The 19,835-nt window shown below is 43.2% G+C and overlaps 1 protein-coding gene across 2 annotated transcripts in view; it reads left to right on the plus strand.

Moving 5' to 3' along the window:
• Fez1 (fasciculation and elongation protein zeta 1) overlaps positions 1–19,835 on the plus strand; it is a 49,300-nt gene that overhangs the window by 20,362 nt on the left and 9,103 nt on the right. For both annotated transcript variants that reach the window (XM_021638659.2, XM_060371671.1), the window contains exons 4-7: positions 10,560–10,646; positions 13,945–14,113; positions 17,550–17,821; positions 18,732–18,812. In XM_021638659.2, the coding sequence (XP_021494334.1) occupies positions 10,560–10,646; positions 13,945–14,113; positions 17,550–17,821; positions 18,732–18,812 (609 nt within the window). The remainder of the gene's footprint in view (positions 1–10,559; positions 10,647–13,944; positions 14,114–17,549; positions 17,822–18,731; positions 18,813–19,835) is intronic.

The raw sequence follows: 19,835 nt of genomic DNA on the forward strand, positions 1-19,835 counted from the left end.
CTCAGTCCTGACTGTGCATTTTCTCTTGGCACTCATCTATGTACAGCATCTTGTAGTTACCTAAAACAAAAGAGAGAAGGTCTTGCTAGTCAGTGAGTCTAGCTACAGAAGTCCTATCGAATTCCCCTGATTCAAGAGGTGGATTTTGTTCTGTTATCTATCTCTCTGGGCATTTTTCCAGCTTATTTTGTGAATCAAGCCAATGCATATGTAAGATAGGCTGTTGTAGTTATCCTATATAGTAGCTATACCTATATACATATGTCATATGTAGTTATACATATAAATATGCATATATGTACATAAGTATGCACATATGTATTTATACACATCTTCTATGTAGTTATATACAAGAAGATGCTCACGCTCACTTATAGATTCCCCTCAAGGGGACTGATACTTTTGGGAAAGTTAAAAGACCCTGGGAAGGTTACCCTTGAGCACAGGACAGGTGATAAAAGTAGATGGAGGAAGGCTGCTTTATCTTGCCCTTCTTTTATCATCTAGCTTTATTACAATGGAAGGACTTAATAGCTGACCCTAGTTTAAATGGTTTAATAGGTTAACCACTACTCTGAATTCCTTCTGTTAGCCTGGCCAACCAAGTGCCTATGGCATATGCACACAGCTGGGTGGTCTCAATTTCATGAGCCCTGTAATCTTCCACTTTGTGGACATTGCCAAGAACCCGTTGTTTATTTCCCTATCTGCTCATGCCTGCCTTTGTGACTAAAATAAGTAACTGAATCATAGATACTATTGAATTGTGACTGCAGAGAGAATGATTTGGGCTTTGTTAAACTCAAGGTGACACATTTATATAGTTTACAAAGATCAAGCAGGAGGGCCTCAGCTTGTCATATAGCCACAACCGCTTATAAAGATAAACAAATTTATTTGTTCTTTTTTTATTGCTAAATAGTAGTCAATTGCATGGATACGCCACAATTATCTTATTCACTCATCTGTAGATTAACACTAGGCTGTTTCTAGTTCTTTAAAATTGAAAATAAAAAAGCTGCTATGGACATTCTCATCTACATCATTGTAGTGACACGTATGTGCTTGCATTTCTTTGGGAAAACCTGAGGGTCTGGAAGGCTGAGCCATTATGGCAGATCTATATTTAACTTCTAAGGGACTGGCAAATGTTTCCCAAGGTAAGAACTCTGATTATTCTATATCCCCACTAATACTGATTGTGAACAATTTTTGTTGTTTTCTTGAGACCAGATCTCACTATGTAGTTTACGTTAACCCAGAACTCACTTTGTAGCTTAGGCTGGCCTCCAAACTTCTAGTCTTCCCATTTCAGCCTGCATGAACAGGGATTCCAATAGGCTGTGGGCCAATATGCCCAATTCTGTGCTTTTTTTTTTCCTTTTCTTTCTCATTTATTTATTTATTTATTTAGTTGCTTGTTTTGTTTTGTAATGTTTTCTAAGGAGACATGAATAAATGTCTGTTTACCCCAGATAGGACATTAGTAATTGTCTTAGTTAGGGTTTTATTGCTGTGAAGAGACAACATGACCACAGCAACTCTTATGAAGGAAAACATTTAATTGGGGCTGGCTTATAGTTTCAGAGGTTTAGTCCATTATCATCATGGGTGGAAGCATGGTGACATGTAAACAGACATGGCGCTGGAGAAGTCAAATGTTCTACATTTGATCCGAAGGAGGCAGGAAGAGACTGTGTACCATACTGGGCATAGCTTGCAAGCGTGTAAAACCAGCCTCCACAGTGACTCACTTCCTCCAACAAAGCCACACCTACTCCACACCTCCCAATAGTGCTCTCCCTGTGGGCTAAGCATTCACACACATGAGTCTATGGGGGCCATGCCTATTCAAACCACCACAATGATAAATCAAAGAAATTGTTATATCCACATCTAACTTGGTGAAGCGGCGAAGTTTTGGGCGTTAGTTATGGGAGCATGGATGGCAAAGGCAATCCTTGAACAGCCCGTCTCAGCATGGGTGAAGACTTGTGAAAGAGTCATCCTTGGAGCTTCCTGCACAACTAGAGCCTGCCCTCTGCAGTGATTATAATTACTGATTATATGACCTTAGGGAGGAGTCTTGTGACTCTTGTAAGTTTAAGGAGCTTCCTGAGTCTTGCTAATATCATTTATTTCTTGGGGTATTTTTCATTTAGTTCCTGAGTGTTGTGAATCTCTCTCTAAAAGAGAATGTTTCAGTTCAGAGCAAATAGCTATATAACATGAAGCTATAAAGTAAGCTGCATGTTGTCCTGTTTTGTGGTAATTTGGTATTGTTTCCTTCTTAAATATCTGATAGGCTGCTGCAGTGAACCACCTGGGCCTGGAATTTTTTTTTCTGTAGAAAGTGTGTGTGTGTGTGTGTGTGTGTGTGTGTGTGTGTGTGTGTACAGAGGCTAGAGGTCCATGTTAGGTAACTACTTCTATTGCCCTCCACATTAATTTTTGAGCTAGACTGCCTGGCTGGCTAGGTTCCCTCTGTGTCTCTGCTCTGTCACTGAAATTACAGCTACACACACCATTCCCAGCCTTTTACATGGAGGCTGGGGATTTGAACTCGTGTATGCATGCTTTTACAGTAAAGCATATCACCCGTTGAGCTATCTCCCCACACCCCTGAATCGAAAGTCATATATTTCAAAGAATTTACCCATTGAATCTATCAGTGAAAATATTAACTACGAACTCGTCTATACTCTCCTTTTAATTTTCAGTTTTGCATTTGCTTACTTATTTTGTGTGTTGGCGTGGGATGCGCATGACATGGTGTGTATATGGAGGCCAGAGAACAAGGCGAGGGAGTGAGTTCTCTCCTTCCTCTTGTGGATTCTGGGCCTTGAACTCAGGTCATCACACTTCACAGTAAGTGCCTTCACTCTCTGAGCGCTTGCCTGGCGAGCAGTCAGACTTACAGGCTCTGGAATTTTCCATTTTGTAGTAATGTTTGTGAGGTCTATAATGACTCTCCTTTCTTGGTTCTGATAGCACTAATTTGTGTCTTTTCTCTCCCTGTCTATGGGTTTATCACTTCTATCAATCTTTTCAGGGAACACTTTTGGTTTCATTGTGGTTTCTCTCTCTCTCTCTCTCTCTATTTTTTTTTTTTTTTTTAGTTGCGTACTTCAGTGTCTGGCCCTGCAGAGCCTAAATGAAGGTATCAGATTCCCTGGAACTGAAATTACAGATGTCTGTTAGCTGCCATGTGGGTGCCTGGAATTGAACCTGGGTCCTCTGGAAGAAAAGCTAGTGCTCTTAAACACTGAACATCTCTTCAGCTTTCTTTCTTTCTTTTAAATTTTATCTTATATGTATGGGTGTGGAGATATATATCTGTGTATCATTTGCATCCCTGGTGCCGAAGGAGACCAAAAGAAGGCTTTGGATCCCCTAGAACTGGAGTTACAGATGATTATGAACCACCATGTGGGAATCAAACCTGGGTCCTCTAGAAGAGCAACCAGTGCTCTTAACTGCTGAACCATTTCTCCAACACCTTCCAGCTTTCTTAATTTCTTTTCTGACTTTTCTTTGACATTCCGTTTTGTTCCTTGTAATAAATTATTTTTAAGGTCTCACTAGGTAGCACTGTCCTGGAACTTATTATGTAGACCAGACTGGTTGAATTCACAGAGGTCCACCTGCTTCTGCCTCCCAAGTGCTGGGGTTTTGTTTTGTTTTGTTTGAGAAGAGACCAGGAGGATCTCACTAAGTTGCCAAAGCTATCTTCAGACTTTAAATTTTTCTGCTAAGCATCTCAGGTCTCTGGAATTGCAGGCCTGTGTGATCATGTTCTTGGTATTTTTAGAGTGTTTCCCTAGAGATCACATTGTACATTTTCGGTTATCATAGTCTATTTAGAAGACATATTTTGCCTTTTCAGATAAAATCTGAAACTTGAAATGTTATTTACTCCCTCCATTCTTGTGCTATTATCATGTTTTTATTTTGATTTATATTTTATACTCCACAATACAAAATTATTTTTCTGACAGAAGAATAAAAAATGATAAAAGTTTTCCTCAAGCTGATCATTCTAACATTGCAAACCCAGCACTCAGGAGGCGACTGCAAGAAAAAGCTTTGAGTTCAAGGCCAGCCTGGCTAGCATAGTGAGAGTTAGGATGTATAGACCTTATCTCAAAATAGCAGCAAAATCAACCAATCAAATAAAACTCAAAAACAACAAGAATTTTGCTACTTTTACCACTTCTGGTATTCTTAAAACTTTTCAGTGAATCTGAATTTTCTTCAGTTCTTTCCAGTCCAAAGCCTTGCACTGCCTGCGTCCAGTGTCTGGAAACAATTGCCTCATAGATTTTTGTCCATATGTATAGTTGCTGTGTCAGGAAGAGTGGATGTAATGCTGCCTGCTCTGAAAGCCTTCAAGAGGCTTGCTCTTCCATTGTTTTCTGGATGCATGGATAGTATTTATTCATCTATAGCAAAAGGGGTAAGTGTTTGGTCCAGGTTCTGTTGCAGCCAAAGCTAGTTTTGAACTCCTGATCTGCCTGGTTCTACTTCCAAAATGCTGAGTTAGAGATCTGTGCCACCACCACACCTGATCTTTTTCTGAGATTCTTTTATTCAGATGTGAAACCCTCATAACTTCCCACTCTTACTTTTTACCTATATATTTTATCCACTAAAGGAATTTTGTCAACCTTTAATCTCATTGGAAAATCTGAATTTTATTATTGTCTTAGTTCCTGTTCTATTGTGAAGAGATGCAATGAGAGACACAATGACCAAAGCATCTCTGAGAAGAAAGCATTTAATTGTGGGATTGCTTAGTGTTAGTCCATGACCATCATGGTGGAACTATGGCAACAGTCAGGTAGCCAGGCAGGCACTGGAGCAGTCAATGAAAGCTTACAACTTGATCCAAAGGCAGCAGGTAGAGAGAGTGTGACGGGTCCTGATAGGGACCTTTGAAGCCTACAAAACCCACCCTGTGAAACGCCTCCTTCTAATCATTCCTAAACAATCCACCAACTGGGAACCAAATATATAAGCCTATAGGAGCCATTTTTATTTGAACCACAATAATTATCATACTTTTAGTGTCCAGGAGCTCCTTCTAGGTTTCTGACAGAATCTTATAAGCAAATAACATGTTCAAGAGAGTGTTCTTTCTGCCCTCCTGCTGAGGGCAGTCTGCGTAGCTTCTTGGGATATCGTCTTCTCTGTTTCTGTAACTGTGGTTAAAAAAAAAACAATGACAAAAGCAACTTGGGGGAGAAAGGGATTATTTTCTTTTAGAATTTCAGAGGCAATCAGTTCATCATGCTGGAGAAGAGCATGAAGCAGACCCATCACATTGCATTGGCAGTCTAAAGAGAGAGAGAGAGTGAGAGAGAGAGACTAGAAGTAGGGTAGGCTATAAAACCTCAAAGCTGTCCTGGGTGACATTATTTCTCCAGTGGGGCCACACCTCCTAAACCTTCCCAAACAGCATGACCAGCTGGGGACCAAGTAACCAAACATGTAGGCTTATTGAGGAATTTTTACATTTAAACCACAACAATGTTGCTTTTGTTTTTGTGAGGCAGGGTGTTGCTATACAGCCTAGGCTGGCTTGGAACTCACCTTGTCACTTAGGCTGGCCCTGGGATCTCAGGTATGTGACACCAGGGCTGGCTTCATCTTTTTGTATTTCAAAGGGAGGCACTAGAAGGCTGAGCTCTTTCTGCAGGTTAGAACTTGTCTCTATCTGGCTATGCTAAGTACGTTTGAGTAATCAAAGGATCCATCATTTTGCTGAGAGATCCTGAAAGCCGGCATGTTTCTATAGCACAAATATCTAATTAGAAACTCGTCCAATGCCTGGCGTGAGAGTAGGCCTGGCTATTGTGCTCCTCAGGTCCTCTTTGGGGAAGGAGGCTGGAGTCTCTGTGATGAGTGCGCAGATTGTCACTCCCTCTGCTTTTGTAAGACACCGCTCTCTCCCCAACCCCAGGCTCTGTCAAGTTATCTGGTGTTCACCAGCAAGGCCACCAGCTCTCCTGACGGTGACAGGACTGTAGCAGCCTCTCTACATGGCTGCTAGAAGAGACCCCGGTGTTCAGCTGCCCCTGAGGAAGCCGCCCAACAAGTCCTCATCCTTTTTACCTCACACTGCCAACCCAAGGGCTCCAGCTCCCAAGGTTTCCAACACGTCAGTGTGTATCCATTTACCTTTGAAGCTCTACTTGGAGAGACAGTGGCTCTCCAGCCCCCGGGGCCAGCAGCTACTCTCCAGCACCTTTTTGGATGCTATCTTTTTCTGACTCACTTTGCCCCCGTGGGATATTCTTTTCTTAAATTCATTTACTCTCATTTTATTAGGGTTTAGGAAGGAAGAAGAAGTAGTTGTATGCATAATATTCTCTGTGCCTTCCTTGTACTGCAAATAAATGGAATTAGGAGGTGGTTTAAATCGTTGTATAATGTGGGAACTTCAGGAAAGACTAGGCCTCCACTTAGAGACCCGCCATAGCTTAGCTGCACAAAGCACGGTGAATAAGTGTGCACCTATAGTTTAGGCCAAAATTATATCCTTGAATTACACATGTAGATATTATTATTTCACAGTTACTCACTCTGGCTGGGCTTTTAATGAATCACTCTATTCTGTTCTTGGCTATGACGTAAAAGAACATCTTTTGACCCCTGTAACCTTGACTTAATAGCAGATAGTGACTGGCTCTTGCTATGAGAATACAGAACCCTTGACTTAGCTCACACAGATGGTTCCTGTGTGTTCCCAAGCACAAAAGAGACATAGTGCCCTTCCCTTGGGCCAAGTACATACATACTGTTGCGTTTCTTCTGTTTTTCCTACTTTTTGGTCTGGAGGTTAAAAAAAAATGTATCTTTGTTGTCTTGATGTCAATGAAGCAACCACACATTTGAATCAGTGATGGGAAATACGTAAAGTGCTAAATATGAAGTAGGCATTCTTTTTTTCTAGGAACAGGATGGATGGGAATGCTTTAGCACCAGTCCCTAGCTCATAATTGTTGTCAGGCACAAGGACTCGGCAGTCTCTGAGACCTCCCATGAACTGCCACACTACAAGATCTATGCGTTACAGGCCCAGCGTTTGTTTCTAGCTTTAAATTGCCTGGTGGCAGCCCTGACGCACACCTTTTCCTCCAAGCAAGATGAAGAAAGGCTTGTTGTGGCCAGCTCCCATTCTGGATCCATATCTTCCAAATCCTAGGAAGAAGGACCTTGGGTGGATAGTTTTCTCCTTATGAGAGCCTCATTCACTTTGACAGTACAGAAATAACGGTCAGGTTTAGTCCACAAGGAAATGGACAACAAGAAAGAAGCTTGTGGATCATTTTGGGCAGGGCCCTTTCCCATTGCCACACAGTAGCCATGGAAGTGACTTTTCTATATCTGTGTCACATAATAGGAATAAAGAGTATCCAGATGCTATCATATTCGATGCTACTGTTTTTCAAAATCTTTCTCTATTGTTCGGTTAAGTTTTTTTGCTCATGATACTACCTTGGCTTAAGGGGAAAGTCTGGAGTCTGTAAACAACCAGTGTGAAGAGGAAGGGTTTGTTGAGAAGCGGCCGAAGCTGTCAGGGCAAAGCAGAGAAGAACACAAGTTTGATGGAACCAGGTCCAGGAGAGGCAGGATGGAGAGTCAGAACAAAAGCCGGAGAGAGAAGAGGAAGACCCGAGACAGGGTGGATGTAGTGAATCCTGTGACCAGGCAGAAATACCAGATAGAAAAGGGAGTTGGCTGGGGCTCTCTTGTGGTGCATTGTGTGTGCCGAGGCTTTTGGTTTTTACCCGTGGCGATTTTCTGAGAACCAAGAAAATAAGGAACGCTTATAGTATCCACAACAGTGACGGTGCTCGCAACGGTTTTCAGCAGCCTGTAACTGACTTTCAGATCGCTGTACCTTATTCTAACTATTGAGTGCCAGACACTTTGTGCCTGAGAGAGCCACAGGAAAAGAGCATTCTAGGAGTGCCTCATTCAGGCCACAGCTGTGGTTCCTTAACTGTTGAATAGCCATTAGGAGCCTCCCTTCCCTACAAGCCCTGCGCCCGACATGGGAGAAACTTGGGGAGGAAGACGATCTAGATCAAAGGTGCCATGTTACATTAGTGAAGTAAGTGGCGCATGTTTCAGAAAATGTAAGCACTTCCTTTCCCTGTGTTTGGTTTTGGTCTCCTGTGGCTCAGGCCTTGGACTCCCAGTATAGCAATGGTCTGAGGATGACCTTGAAGTCCTGATCTTTGGCCTTCTGTGTGCCGGGATTACAGGCAGGCGCCAGCACTCTTGACCTTTTGTTGTTTTCAGCACTGAGGATCCTAGGCAAGTGCTCCACCACTGAGCAATACTTCCAGATCATCTTTCTTTTATTGCTGGGGATGGGACCCAGGGCTTCATCACTGAGCTACAGCCATAGTATTTTATTTGCTTATTTATTTTTTATTTTGAGAGAGAGAGTTTCACTATGCAGCTCAGGCTCGCCTCACCTTTGCCTCTTGAGTGCTAGAATTACAAATATATGCCGCTGTACCTAACTACACATTGTGTTTTCCTTGCTTTAATTTCAAGCCCTCACATCCGAATTTGAATTATGGGCTAACGCTGCTCCAACAGAAAGGAAAGTCCTCCACTTCCCAATAAGAGCTGCACTTCTACCCCAGGAACTGCCCAGTCCTTGGGAAGTTCTGCTGTGTGAGTGCAGCTGTGAACAGCGGGGCCCGGGAGTTTTGTTCTGCCTGGTGGGGAGCTGTGGAAACAAGCGGAAACCACAGGTGGTACACTTGGCAGAGACACAAGCATACGGATTCCACCGCAGAACTAGATGCCGCCATCTGCCCACCAGCTCCTCTGGTGGTTCCCTCACTTCCCTGCCTTGCCCCTTCTCCAGGCTGAGAACAGATGGCATTCAAGATACACTGAGTTTTTGATTTTTTTCTTTTTTTTAAATAATGACAACGTCCTGGTTGTAGTCAGAAATAGAAGGAGATGTGCACAGTTGGGGGTGGGGTACCTGCCAAAGTGGGGCTCAAAGAAGGACGATTTGAGGCTAGACTGAGGCTAGACGACGTGATAGCTGGGCCCTCAACCCCAGTGCTTTCGTTACAGTAGGAAGAACTGTCCTGGTGGACAGACCAAACAGCAGGTTAGCTCTTAGAGAACAAAGAGGAGTGGCTCCTGCATGGGAGCTGGCTCTGTGGAGGTGTTTCCTGGATTCCTCTTGCCAGCCCCTGTGTGATTGTTAGCTGGATTTCAAAGCTTCTTAGTTGGTTAGGTCATTGAATGTGTTCAGGTCATGAACATAAACTCCGAACCATTAACAATTTGCAATATGTGGTGGCCCATGGCTGTAATCTCAGCACTCAGGGAGGCAGAGGCAGGTGCATCTCCATGAGTTTGAGACCAACCTAGTCTACAAAATGAGTCCAGGATAGCCAAGGCTACACAGAGAAAAACCCTGAAAAACAAGCAAAACAAGACAAACAATCAAATAAAACAAAACAAGACAAATAAACAAACAAAACAATTTGCAACATGGCCAGTAAAGCCAAAATTGTTACAAATATCTTGTTGGATTTAGACATCTTCTGGAGTCTCACTGGTTGTGACCTTCTAGAATTTTAGGATTATAGATTTTAGGGGACACAGGACAAATAAGCGAAATAGAGTTCTCCTTTCAGTATTTTCCTTGGACTTCAGTTTGTCCTTTTTTTTCTTTCTTTCCTTTCCCTTTTCTCCTCTCCCTGCCTCCTTCTTTCTTTTCCTCCATCTGTTCCTTCCTTCCTTTCCTTTTTTGACAAGGTCTCACTCTATGATCTTGGCCAGCTTTGGACCTGCTGCTACTCTCCTGCCTCTGCCTCTAGAGAGCTGGGATTACAGGCACTATTCGCATCTGGCATTTTCTGTTGTTACTTTGTTTTGAAGTAGTATCTCATGTAGCCCAGGGTGGGCTTGAAGTTGCTAAGTAGGGATAGGAGGAGGATCTTCAAGTCCCAGTCCCCCCTGGAGCTGCCTCTTAAGTGCTGGGATCGCAGGTGTGCACTGGCTAAGTTTGTCTTTTAGCCTACGTGATGCAGCCTGTAATGATATCCTGTATCAGCTATAAAACCACACCTGGGTTCCAATGAGAGGATGGCATTTTATCCCATTTTAAAAGCTGGGACTACTGGAACTGAAACAATCTACTCTTTCAAAAGTTCCCACTACAGCATGAGCTGGCTGCAGCACAACTCTCTGTGCTTAGAAGGTTCCTGATTCATCCAAGGAGACCTTGCCTGTGAGTTGAAGAATGCTGCTGAGCCCCCTGGCCCCCTGAGTCAGAATGGTGCTGTTTGCTCCTACCCTATAGTCTTCTTCTGGCCATGCTGGCAATGCCGGCTGTGTGATGGGGACAGATTTGGAAGAAGATGGAACTCAGACTTCTCTCCGTATTCCCTCTTTAGACAGTGGGGGGTGTGGAATGTGGGATAAAATGTCCTTTCAGTCAGTGTCATCTAATCTAGGAGCAGAGAACCTACTCCTGCTGGTGGTTAGAATGTCACTTGCCATTTGTCCTTCAGATCCATGAGAAGGAAGAAGAAGAGTTCAATGAGAAGAGTGAAAATGATTCTGGCATCAATGAAGAGCCTCTGCTCACAGCTGACCAGGTATGAATGAGAACCTCCCCCCACCCAGCTTCCTGGAACCTTTCATTCTTCTAATAGACAAAGGCTGAAGAGGACACACCCATCCAGGTCAGAAGGATGTTGCGGTCTTGAGGTGCCTTGTCGATGAGTTCAGTATCTTTGATAAGAGGTTTAGTTTATGCTTTATGCTTCAGTTTATTTGCTTATAGTAGATGTGAACTTAATTTCTAACACCTGGGTTGTTTGTAGCAGTTGGTGATGATAGCCAGAGCCATGTTTAGGGTCTCCTGGCTTTATTTCCTGTGATGCCTCTGTAGATTTTTCTTTCTTTTTATGTATATATATATATTTTTTTAATTTCAAATTTTCAAGACAGAGTTTCTTTGTGTAGTCCTAGCTGTCCTGGAACTCACTCTGTAGATCAGGCTGGCTTCAAACTCAGAGATCTGCCTGCCTCTGCCTCCCAGGGGCTGGGACTAAAGATGTATAGCACTGTGCCTGGATTTCCATAGACTTTTTATGCTTGGAGATTTGGCACTTAAGCTGTGTGTAGGGCAGATCTTAAATACTCGTTTTGTTTTGTTTTAAGAAGCAGTGACAGGTTAGGCATCTGTCATGGGTGGGGTTTTTTTTAATCACATTTTATAGAATCCTGAAAATTTTTAGCTTTCCAAAAGGAGTCTCAGAAACACTTCTATCTTTGTGAGAAAAAAAAAAAAAAGAAGAAGAAGAAGAAGATGGCATGCTTCACTTTGGGGGACTGAGTTCCTCATGTTGTGGTTTTAGGGATTTCTCACTTAGGCAGAGGTGCTGAGTCTCTTTATTCACCTTCTCAGTCAACAAATGTCTGCAAGTGCTTATGTGAGCTAGACGCCACACAAGCTTTCCTGGGCTGTTCTGAAAGCACTCCACTGTCAACCAGCAGAGCCAGAAAGTGCGTTTCTGTGGAGGTGCTTCTTCATGCTTGTGGCTAAAAGCAGGATTCAGTTTTTTCTTTTAATTTCTTTCTTTGTTTGTTTGGTTTTTTTTTGAAGTAGGATTTATTATAGGTAAGGAATAAAAGATTGAAGGAAATCATGTCAAGAACAGGTGTTCATGCTTGTAAACTCAGTGCTTGGGCGGTGTAGGAGGATCAGGAGTTCTTGGCTATCCTTGTTGCGTGAGACCCCGTCTCAAAATATATATACAAAACACACACACACACAAAACAAAAGAAAATAAAAGAACAGGGCTAAGAGTGTTTGGAGGGTTTGTTTGTTTGTTTTGTTTTGTTTTGGCTGGACTGGAACCTGTTATATAGACTAGACCAGGCTGGCTTCAAACTCAACATACCCCACAGAACTAAAAGTCTTCTAAAATGTATATTTATACTTACCTTATGTCTTATGTCTATGTGTGAGGGTCTCTATGCATGTTGGTGCCTGGTGCCTGGGGAGGCTAGAAGAAGGTGTTAAATCCCCTGAAGTTGTGAGTTACCATATGGATGCTGGGAACTTGATCCAAGTCCTCTGGAAGCGTAGCAAGTGATCTTGTCTGTGGAGCCGCCTCTGCACGCCCATGGCTAGTAGTTTTTACTGTGACTTGAAGAGAGGGATTGCCCTTCAATGACAGGTTCTCTATTACTCACATTTTGTCATTAATGTGATCAAATACTGAACAAAAGCCAACCTAAGGAAGAAAGGGTTTGTTTTGATCCAATTTTGATCTGACTTCAACATGGCAGTGAAGTCACAGAGCAGGAACGGAGTCAGCTGGTCATTTGGCATGCACAGTCAGGAAGCAGAAAGAGAAATGCTGCTTAGCTTTCTTTCTCCTTTCTATTTTATTTTATTATACTTTATTTTCAAGACTAGGTTTTAGCCGGTTGTGGTGGTACACACCTTTTATTCCAGCATTCAAGGAGGCAGAGGCAATGGATCTCTGTGAGTTCAAAGCTAGCCTAGTCTACAAAGTGAGTCCAGGACAGCCAAGGCTATACAGAGAAACCCTGTCTTGAATAAACAACAACAAAAGAAACCAACCAAATAAACAAAGACTAGTTCTTACTGTATAGCTCTGGCTGGCCTGGAACAAGTTGGCCTTGAACTCAGAGATTCACCTGCCTCTGCCTCACATGTGCAGGGATTAAAAGTGTATGTCACCATACCTGGTTTTATTTTCTTATTTCTGCCTCCTCCAGGACTCCAGGCCATAGAATGGTGCTGCCCATAGTTAAGGCCGGTCTTAACCACCTCAGTTACCTTAATTAGAACTGCCTCTCAGACAGGTTTAGAGGTTTGTCTCCAAGAAGACTTTAGAGACTGTTGACTATCACTCGTAACTATCACAGACACAACGAAAACAACTGTCAGCCATAAGACCTTAAAGAGGAGCTGTGTTACTTGGTCACATTTTACAAAATACCCTTCAACAAGTAGGCATGTCCTAAATTTACAGTTCAATTTGAGAAGGTTTCTGTGTACCAACAGGGATAGTTTCAAGAGAAAACCCTAAGCCCTGTTACTTACAGTGCAGCCCAGTGGGAAGAAACCTATCTCCAAGTTCACTGTCTAATGGCTTCAGAGGTTGAGTCTCTCTCGGCAGTGCGAAGAGGCCACGATGTCTAATTGTGCTGTTGCCACCAGACTCATGCAGATTCTCTTCCTCATGAGGGTTACTCCCTTTCTTTATGTGCAAACAGCTAATGACCACAGTTGTTCATGCATTCTTTCTGGTAGCATTTATCTTGACCCTCAATTTGAAGAGAGCTGAGTCCCTCTAACAGTCACATTCAGAGGTGGACTTCTTGTCTACTTTTTGCTCTTCAGATATTAGCTGTCCTTCTACCATTTTCTGCTCTCTGGCATCACTTTTTACTGGGCAGCTTCAGTTCTTGTCCAGTGAATTCTGGAGAAACATCTGTTTTTTTTCCCCATTTGGGGTTGTTTTGAGAATGTGTGTATTCCTCCCCCTCTGTTATAAGAAGTGTGCCAATTAATGGGCTGGGTTTTGTGTTATAGTTGGGCAGATAAAATATTTTCCCACTTAGAAACAAAATGCTTAGCAAACTGAAGTAAATGTTTACTTCCAGGCAGGCCTGCTTCATTTCCTGAAAGAGTAGCTAATTTCCAATAATGTATTCATCTAAATGGAGCACTTGGAAGAGGTTTACATGAAAGTGCTTTGCATTAAAGAAGACAGAACATATGCAAGCCTTTGATAGGATCTATTTTTATTATTATCCAATATTTATGAACACAGAGAACAAATTAGGAATGCTGCTGACTACTCAAATGAACTGGAACACCAGGAGGAAACGGAGTTTGTGCTTTATCTTTAGGTGATTGAGGAGATCGAAGAAATGATGCAGAACTCCCCAGATCCTGAGGAGGAAGAGGAGGTGCTGGAAGAGGATGATGGAGGAGAAATCTCATCCCAGGCAGACTCAGTCCTGCTGCAAGAGATGCAGGCCTTGACACAGACCTTCAACAACAACTGGTCCTATGAAGGTGAGGGACACTGAGCTGGGTTTACTGAGGATCAAACAACTCTTTAGTTCCAAGCACGGCTTTATTTATTTATTTATTTATTTATTTATTTATTTGATAGGGTCTCACTATGAAGCCCTGACTGGGCTGGAACTAACTACATAGACCAGGCTGGCCTCTAACTCACAGAGATCTGTCTGCCTGAGATTATAAAAGATTGTGCTACCATGACTGTGCCTGCCCAGATACTGTTTGCATATAGTTATCAGAACTTGATCTCTGCCCTAGAGCAGAGATTTGCAAATCCAGAGGAAAGACAACACCTTCCCGATTTAGTATCTGGAGAAAAGTCAGCAATCTTGCAGGAAAAGGGGGGGGGGGGTAGAATAAAATTTCAGTGCTAAAGCAAACCAAACAAGACTAAAAAGTAAGACTCTGAACCATTGCCCTAATGCAATCAATATGTATGGTAGGACAAGGGCTATAGCTCAGTGGCAGAGCATTTTGCCTTGCATTTAGGATACTCAGGTATCCTAGATACAAGCCCCAGTAGTGTGTGTGTGTGTGTGTGTGTGTGTGAGTGTGAGAGAGAGAGAGAGAGAGAGAGAGAGAGAGAGAGAACAGTCAGTGTTTTCCATGTGTCACCTTAACACCAACTTCACACCATGCCCCTAGGACTGAGCTGTCTTCTGGAGTTTAAGTGACCTGTCTAAGCCCACAGTTGGAGAAATAGAATTATAAACAAAACCTCCTTGCCTCTCAGAAAATCCCTCTCACAAAAATATGGGTGAGGGCAATTTTATTACGGAATAAATATTAAATGAGAACAGGCTACGTATCACAGGCAGTCCTCCAAAGGACAGCAGAGACTGAAGGAAACTGTACTCTTGTTATGACTAAGTGGATGGAACCCATTACGCCAAATGGTTTTGCCATTTGGAGTCAGGTGGCTGAGTTAGGCCCCTGTACCTCCAGAACAGTGGAAGATTAGGTCTTCTCTTCCTTTATGATCACATTTCAAAGCAGGGGCTCTCAGATCCCCGAAGGGAACCTTCCTGAACTGTGGAGATGGGAGGAGGCTTTTTTAGCCATTAACATTTTAATATATGTGTGAAAAGGACAGGCAGAGAAATTCTAAGAGAAAAGGGAGATGGAGAAGAAGAAAACTCTCTCTCTCTCTCTCTCTCTCTCTCTCTCTCTCTCTGTGTGTGTGTGTGTGTGTGTGTGTGTGTGTGTGTGTTTGTGTATGTCATTTAGGGATGGGAATTAATACAGGGCCTTATGCTAGCATACACTCTAACGAACTACACCCTCAGTCCTCTACCCTTTTCTTTCAGGGAGAGTGAAGATCTCATTTCCAATGTATGCTTTCCCTCACACCTCATATTCATTATCAGGGGCAGTGGAGACAGCAGTTGAAACCAGGAGAGTAACTCCTGCGTCCAGTTTTTAATGCCAGTCTCTCATTACCTCTCTAACACAGATTTACAGTAATGACTATATAAAGTGTAGGCTGGTGAAGCATGAAATGAAAACATAGTAAAAAAAGATAAATCAGCAGCTTTCTTAGGAGTGACTGTGCATCCCTCACTGCAGGAGGAGGCCTTCTCTGCAGTGATGTTACTGTAAATGAGGATGGGAGTGGGGCTGAGACAGAAGGTGTGTCTGTTAGGGTGCCTTGGTCTAAATTTCAGGTGGAAGTTACAAAATTTGAGACAGAAATCAAGCACCACATCCAGAAAGCAAAACTACCTGGCCCTAGGAAGATGAGGCAGGCAAGACTGTGCCACTGCAGGAAGCCAACAGGGTGATGGAGTGGGTTTGGCTGCCTGGCCGCATTCACCACCCGCCCAGTCAGGCCATTCTCAACCACACAAAGGGCCCAAACATAGAAGCACTCAGCAAAGCAGAGTGAAATGGCAAAAAAACAGAAGGGGGAGAATAGCTTCAAAGGGCAAAACAAAGCAGGAGGAGCCAACTGAGTCAGCAGACATCCAGGCTGAGCAGAGATGAGGAGAGGGGGGCCCTGAGGTGGCATAAAAAAGGGTGCCCTACATCCATCACATGTATTTTACTAATGTGCTTAATTGGCATGTGGCAAATGTGTGTGTGTTTATGGGATACATCTGAAACATTTCAATACATTGTGTATAATGTGTAATATTTCATCATCTAACACATAACCATGTCTTTCCGGTGGGGTTTCCTCTGTCTCTGTCTGTCTGTCTGTCTGTCTGTCTCTCAAGTGTGTGTGTATGTGTGTGTGTGTGTATGTGTTGCTAGGGATTGCACCCAGGGCTTCTTCCATGCTAAGCAAATATTGTGTCACTGATTTCATTCTTAGCCATGTGTCAGGAAAACGTACAATCCTTTCTGCTCACTGGATGTGGTAGCACATACCTGTAATACCAACACACAGGAGGCTGAGGCAGGAGGAGTAAGGCTATTCTTGACTTCAAATTGTGACCTTGTCTCAAAAAACAAAACAACAAGGGCCAGAGAGATGTCTCAGCGCTTCAGAGCACTGGCTATTCTTGCCAAGCACCCAAGTTCAATTCCCAGCACCCACATGGCTACTTACAACCATCTGTACTCCAGTTCCAGGGCATCTGATGCCCTGCCCTCTTCTGGTTTCTGTGGGTACCATTTACATACAAGGTACAGAGACATACATGAGGATAAAATACCCATACACATTAAAAAAAAAAAAAACAACAACTCTGCTGCTTTATTATTTGTTTGTTTGTTTGTTTTGTAAGCAGTACTCACTATGTAGATCTGGCTGTCCTGGAACTCTCTATGTAAATCAAGCTATCTTTGAGCTCACACCCAACTGCTAGAATTAAAGGCATGTGCCACCATGCCTGGCTCTCCTACCCTTTTTGAAGTAGCCAGTTGACAATGATCTAAACATCACGCAGCCTTAGGAGACAAGATGTTAAGAGTGTCCATGTCTGTACTCTCTGGTTCCCTTTCTTTGTATCTGGAAGTAGCCTGCCGATTGATAAGGCTTCATTGTTCACTCCCCTTTCCCGGTCTTCCCTGGGTCTCCCATTGTTTAGAGGGTGCACTGCAGCACAGAACCATACACACTCAGGTCATGTTCATTTGGATGTCTGCTCTGTCTCCATGATTTCTTGGGAGAAAACACTACCTCTCATATCAAACCTCAATATTTCCTTCCTCAACCTAGTGTTGTGTATAATATGTGAGTATTACAGAGATAGAGGACAGACAGAAAAACAGAACAAGGAATCAAAGAAAAGTATGTGCCCACCTTCACTGGACACAGAGTTTCCATGTTTCCTTGCGGACACATCTTTCGTTCACCTAATGATAACAGTCTTTCGGAGAAACTAAGAATAGGAAGAGGTCCTGTCCTAAGAATGGTTTCATCTCCGGCAGGATGGTGGCTGTCTCTATAGGTGTCACCCACTGAATCCCTCTTTCTCAATAGGGCTGAGACACATGTCTGGGTCTGAGCTGACAGAGCTTCTGGACCAGGTGGAGGGTGCCATCCGTGACTTCTCAGAGGAGCTGGTCCACCAGCTGGCCCGCAGAGACGAGCTGGAGTTTGAGAAGGAAGTGAAGAACTCCTTCATCACAGTGCTCATTGAGGTCCAGAACAAGCAGAAGGAGCAACGGGAACTGATGAAGAAGAGGCGGAAAGAGAAGGGGCTAAGCCTGCAGAACAACCGAATAGAGAAGGGAAATCAGATGCCTCTCAAGGTACGTGGGTGATCAGAAGACTAGGCACAGCCAGCTTTGAGCCCCAACCATCGTGTGTCCTGATACCTACCTGCAGTGGACCTGTAAATAGTTACTGAGTAATAATCGTATGTAACCCTGTGACAGGCAGTAGGGTCAGGAAGGGAGGGGATACCTCCTATCTTCCGGAGTTCCCAGAGGGCCTCTGGTCTAAGTGGAGGACATACTAAATAAATGTTTAAAATTTCCTGAATATGACCTGTGTTCTCCAGGCTGGTCCTTAAAAAAAAAATAGAGCTGGGTCAGGATCTCTACCATTGGCTTAGATTATTTTTTAGCCTGCTTTCTCTGGGGTCATGTGTAGAGTATTGCTGGATTGTTTGAATGGCTGAAAAGGACCAAATGGCTCATTGGTTCATGATAGGGTGAAGTCCACAGAATTATCTAAGCTGTTTTTTTTAAAAAACACTTTTGCCTAGCTCTATCACAGACCTGTTGAATTAAGGTTGGGCCATGCATCTCTTGAAGGAAAGTTTTCTGTGCCAGGTCCTTTCTGGAAGCCTACCCTTCCCGACAGCAGCATGCTCTGTTTTCCACTGAGATCTTTGCATCATGGTTCCCCAGAATTGCCCTGTCCTGTCTTATTTTTCTGTCTGTATGACACAGGATGAAATGAGGAAGCCTGGGGGTAACAAAAGGGTCTTGTAACCTTGAGGGACTTAACCAAATGTGTCTTTAAGACTACTGCTCTCCTTGCTTAAATTTCGCCTGTCTGTGCAAGCCAACATCTTAGGCTTGCTCTTTAGTTGGTACGGCCACTAGATAGGGTGGTGTGACAGCTAATGAGCGTTTGAGCAAGAACACAGAGGTCCCTGGGGCAATGACGTTGGGAAGAAAGCCTTTGCCCATCTTGGGTGTGTTTCTTCCTTAGCGCTTCAGCATGGAAGGCATTTCCAGCATCCTGCAGAGCGGCATCCGCCAGACCTTTGGCTCCCCAGGAGCCGACAGACAGGTATGTGCAGCCAGTTAGCTCCTTTATCCCTCTAGACAGCGAGCAGCTCACGTCCTCACCAGAGATGAGGGTGATGAGGATGCACTGGAGTTATCCTAAATTTTAGACAAGGGTGAGATGCCCTAACATTTTCTTCTATTTGTAAGGAAGACACAGAAAATGTCTTTCAGAGCTCTTTTTTTTTTTTTCTGTTTGTTCTTTGATGTTGCTGTTTTGTTTGTTTTTTTAAGGTCATTTTTTCTTGGGACAAGGATAAAACTTAAAACTCAGCACCAAATGTAGATCTATGAATTAGTTTGCTCTAAGAATGAAGTGCATTGGGGGATCTATTTCAAAATAGATCCCATCTTAGAATCTGATAATCTCTGTCTTGGGTGACCAGATGAGCCAGTGCCACCAAAGTTGCAGCTCTGACTGTAAGTCACACCATGGCATCTCTTTCTTGACTCCTGTTTGTCAGAAACTTGTAGTCACCTTTGTACTACAACGAAATACCCAAGGCAATTAACTTCAGAAAGAGCAAAGTTTTGCTTGTTTATTTTTATTGGGTGACCTCATTAGTATGGCCTACTGGTTTTTGATGCCCACTGGCTGGGTATCTTGGGGCTTGCTTTGTTGTAGGAGAGAGCCCAACAGACAGTCAAGATCTTGGGTGAAGTAGATATGCCATTTTGACAAAAGAGAAATAATTTCTTCTCAAATTGCACTGTGAAGAATAAACCCATACCCACTGCCCCAGATACCATCCAGGAGAAGAAATGCTCCCCAGGATTTTGAGAACCAAAAAGACTTTAGCACATTAAGAATGTAGAAGTTAGGCTGGAGAGATGGCTCAGAGGTTAAGAGCACTGACTGTTCTTCCAAAGGTCCTGAGTTCAATTCCCAGCAACCACATGGTGGCTCACAACCATCTATAATGAGATCTGGGGCCCTCTTCTGCATGCAGGCAGAATACTGTATAAATAATAAATAAATCATTTAAAACCACACACACGCACACACAAAAAAAAAAGAATGTAGAAG

The sequence above is a fragment of the Meriones unguiculatus genome, chromosome 1, assembly GCF_030254825.1.
Source record: "Meriones unguiculatus strain TT.TT164.6M chromosome 1, Bangor_MerUng_6.1, whole genome shotgun sequence".
In the NCBI taxonomy this organism is placed as follows: Eukaryota; Metazoa; Chordata; class Mammalia; order Rodentia; family Muridae; genus Meriones; species Meriones unguiculatus.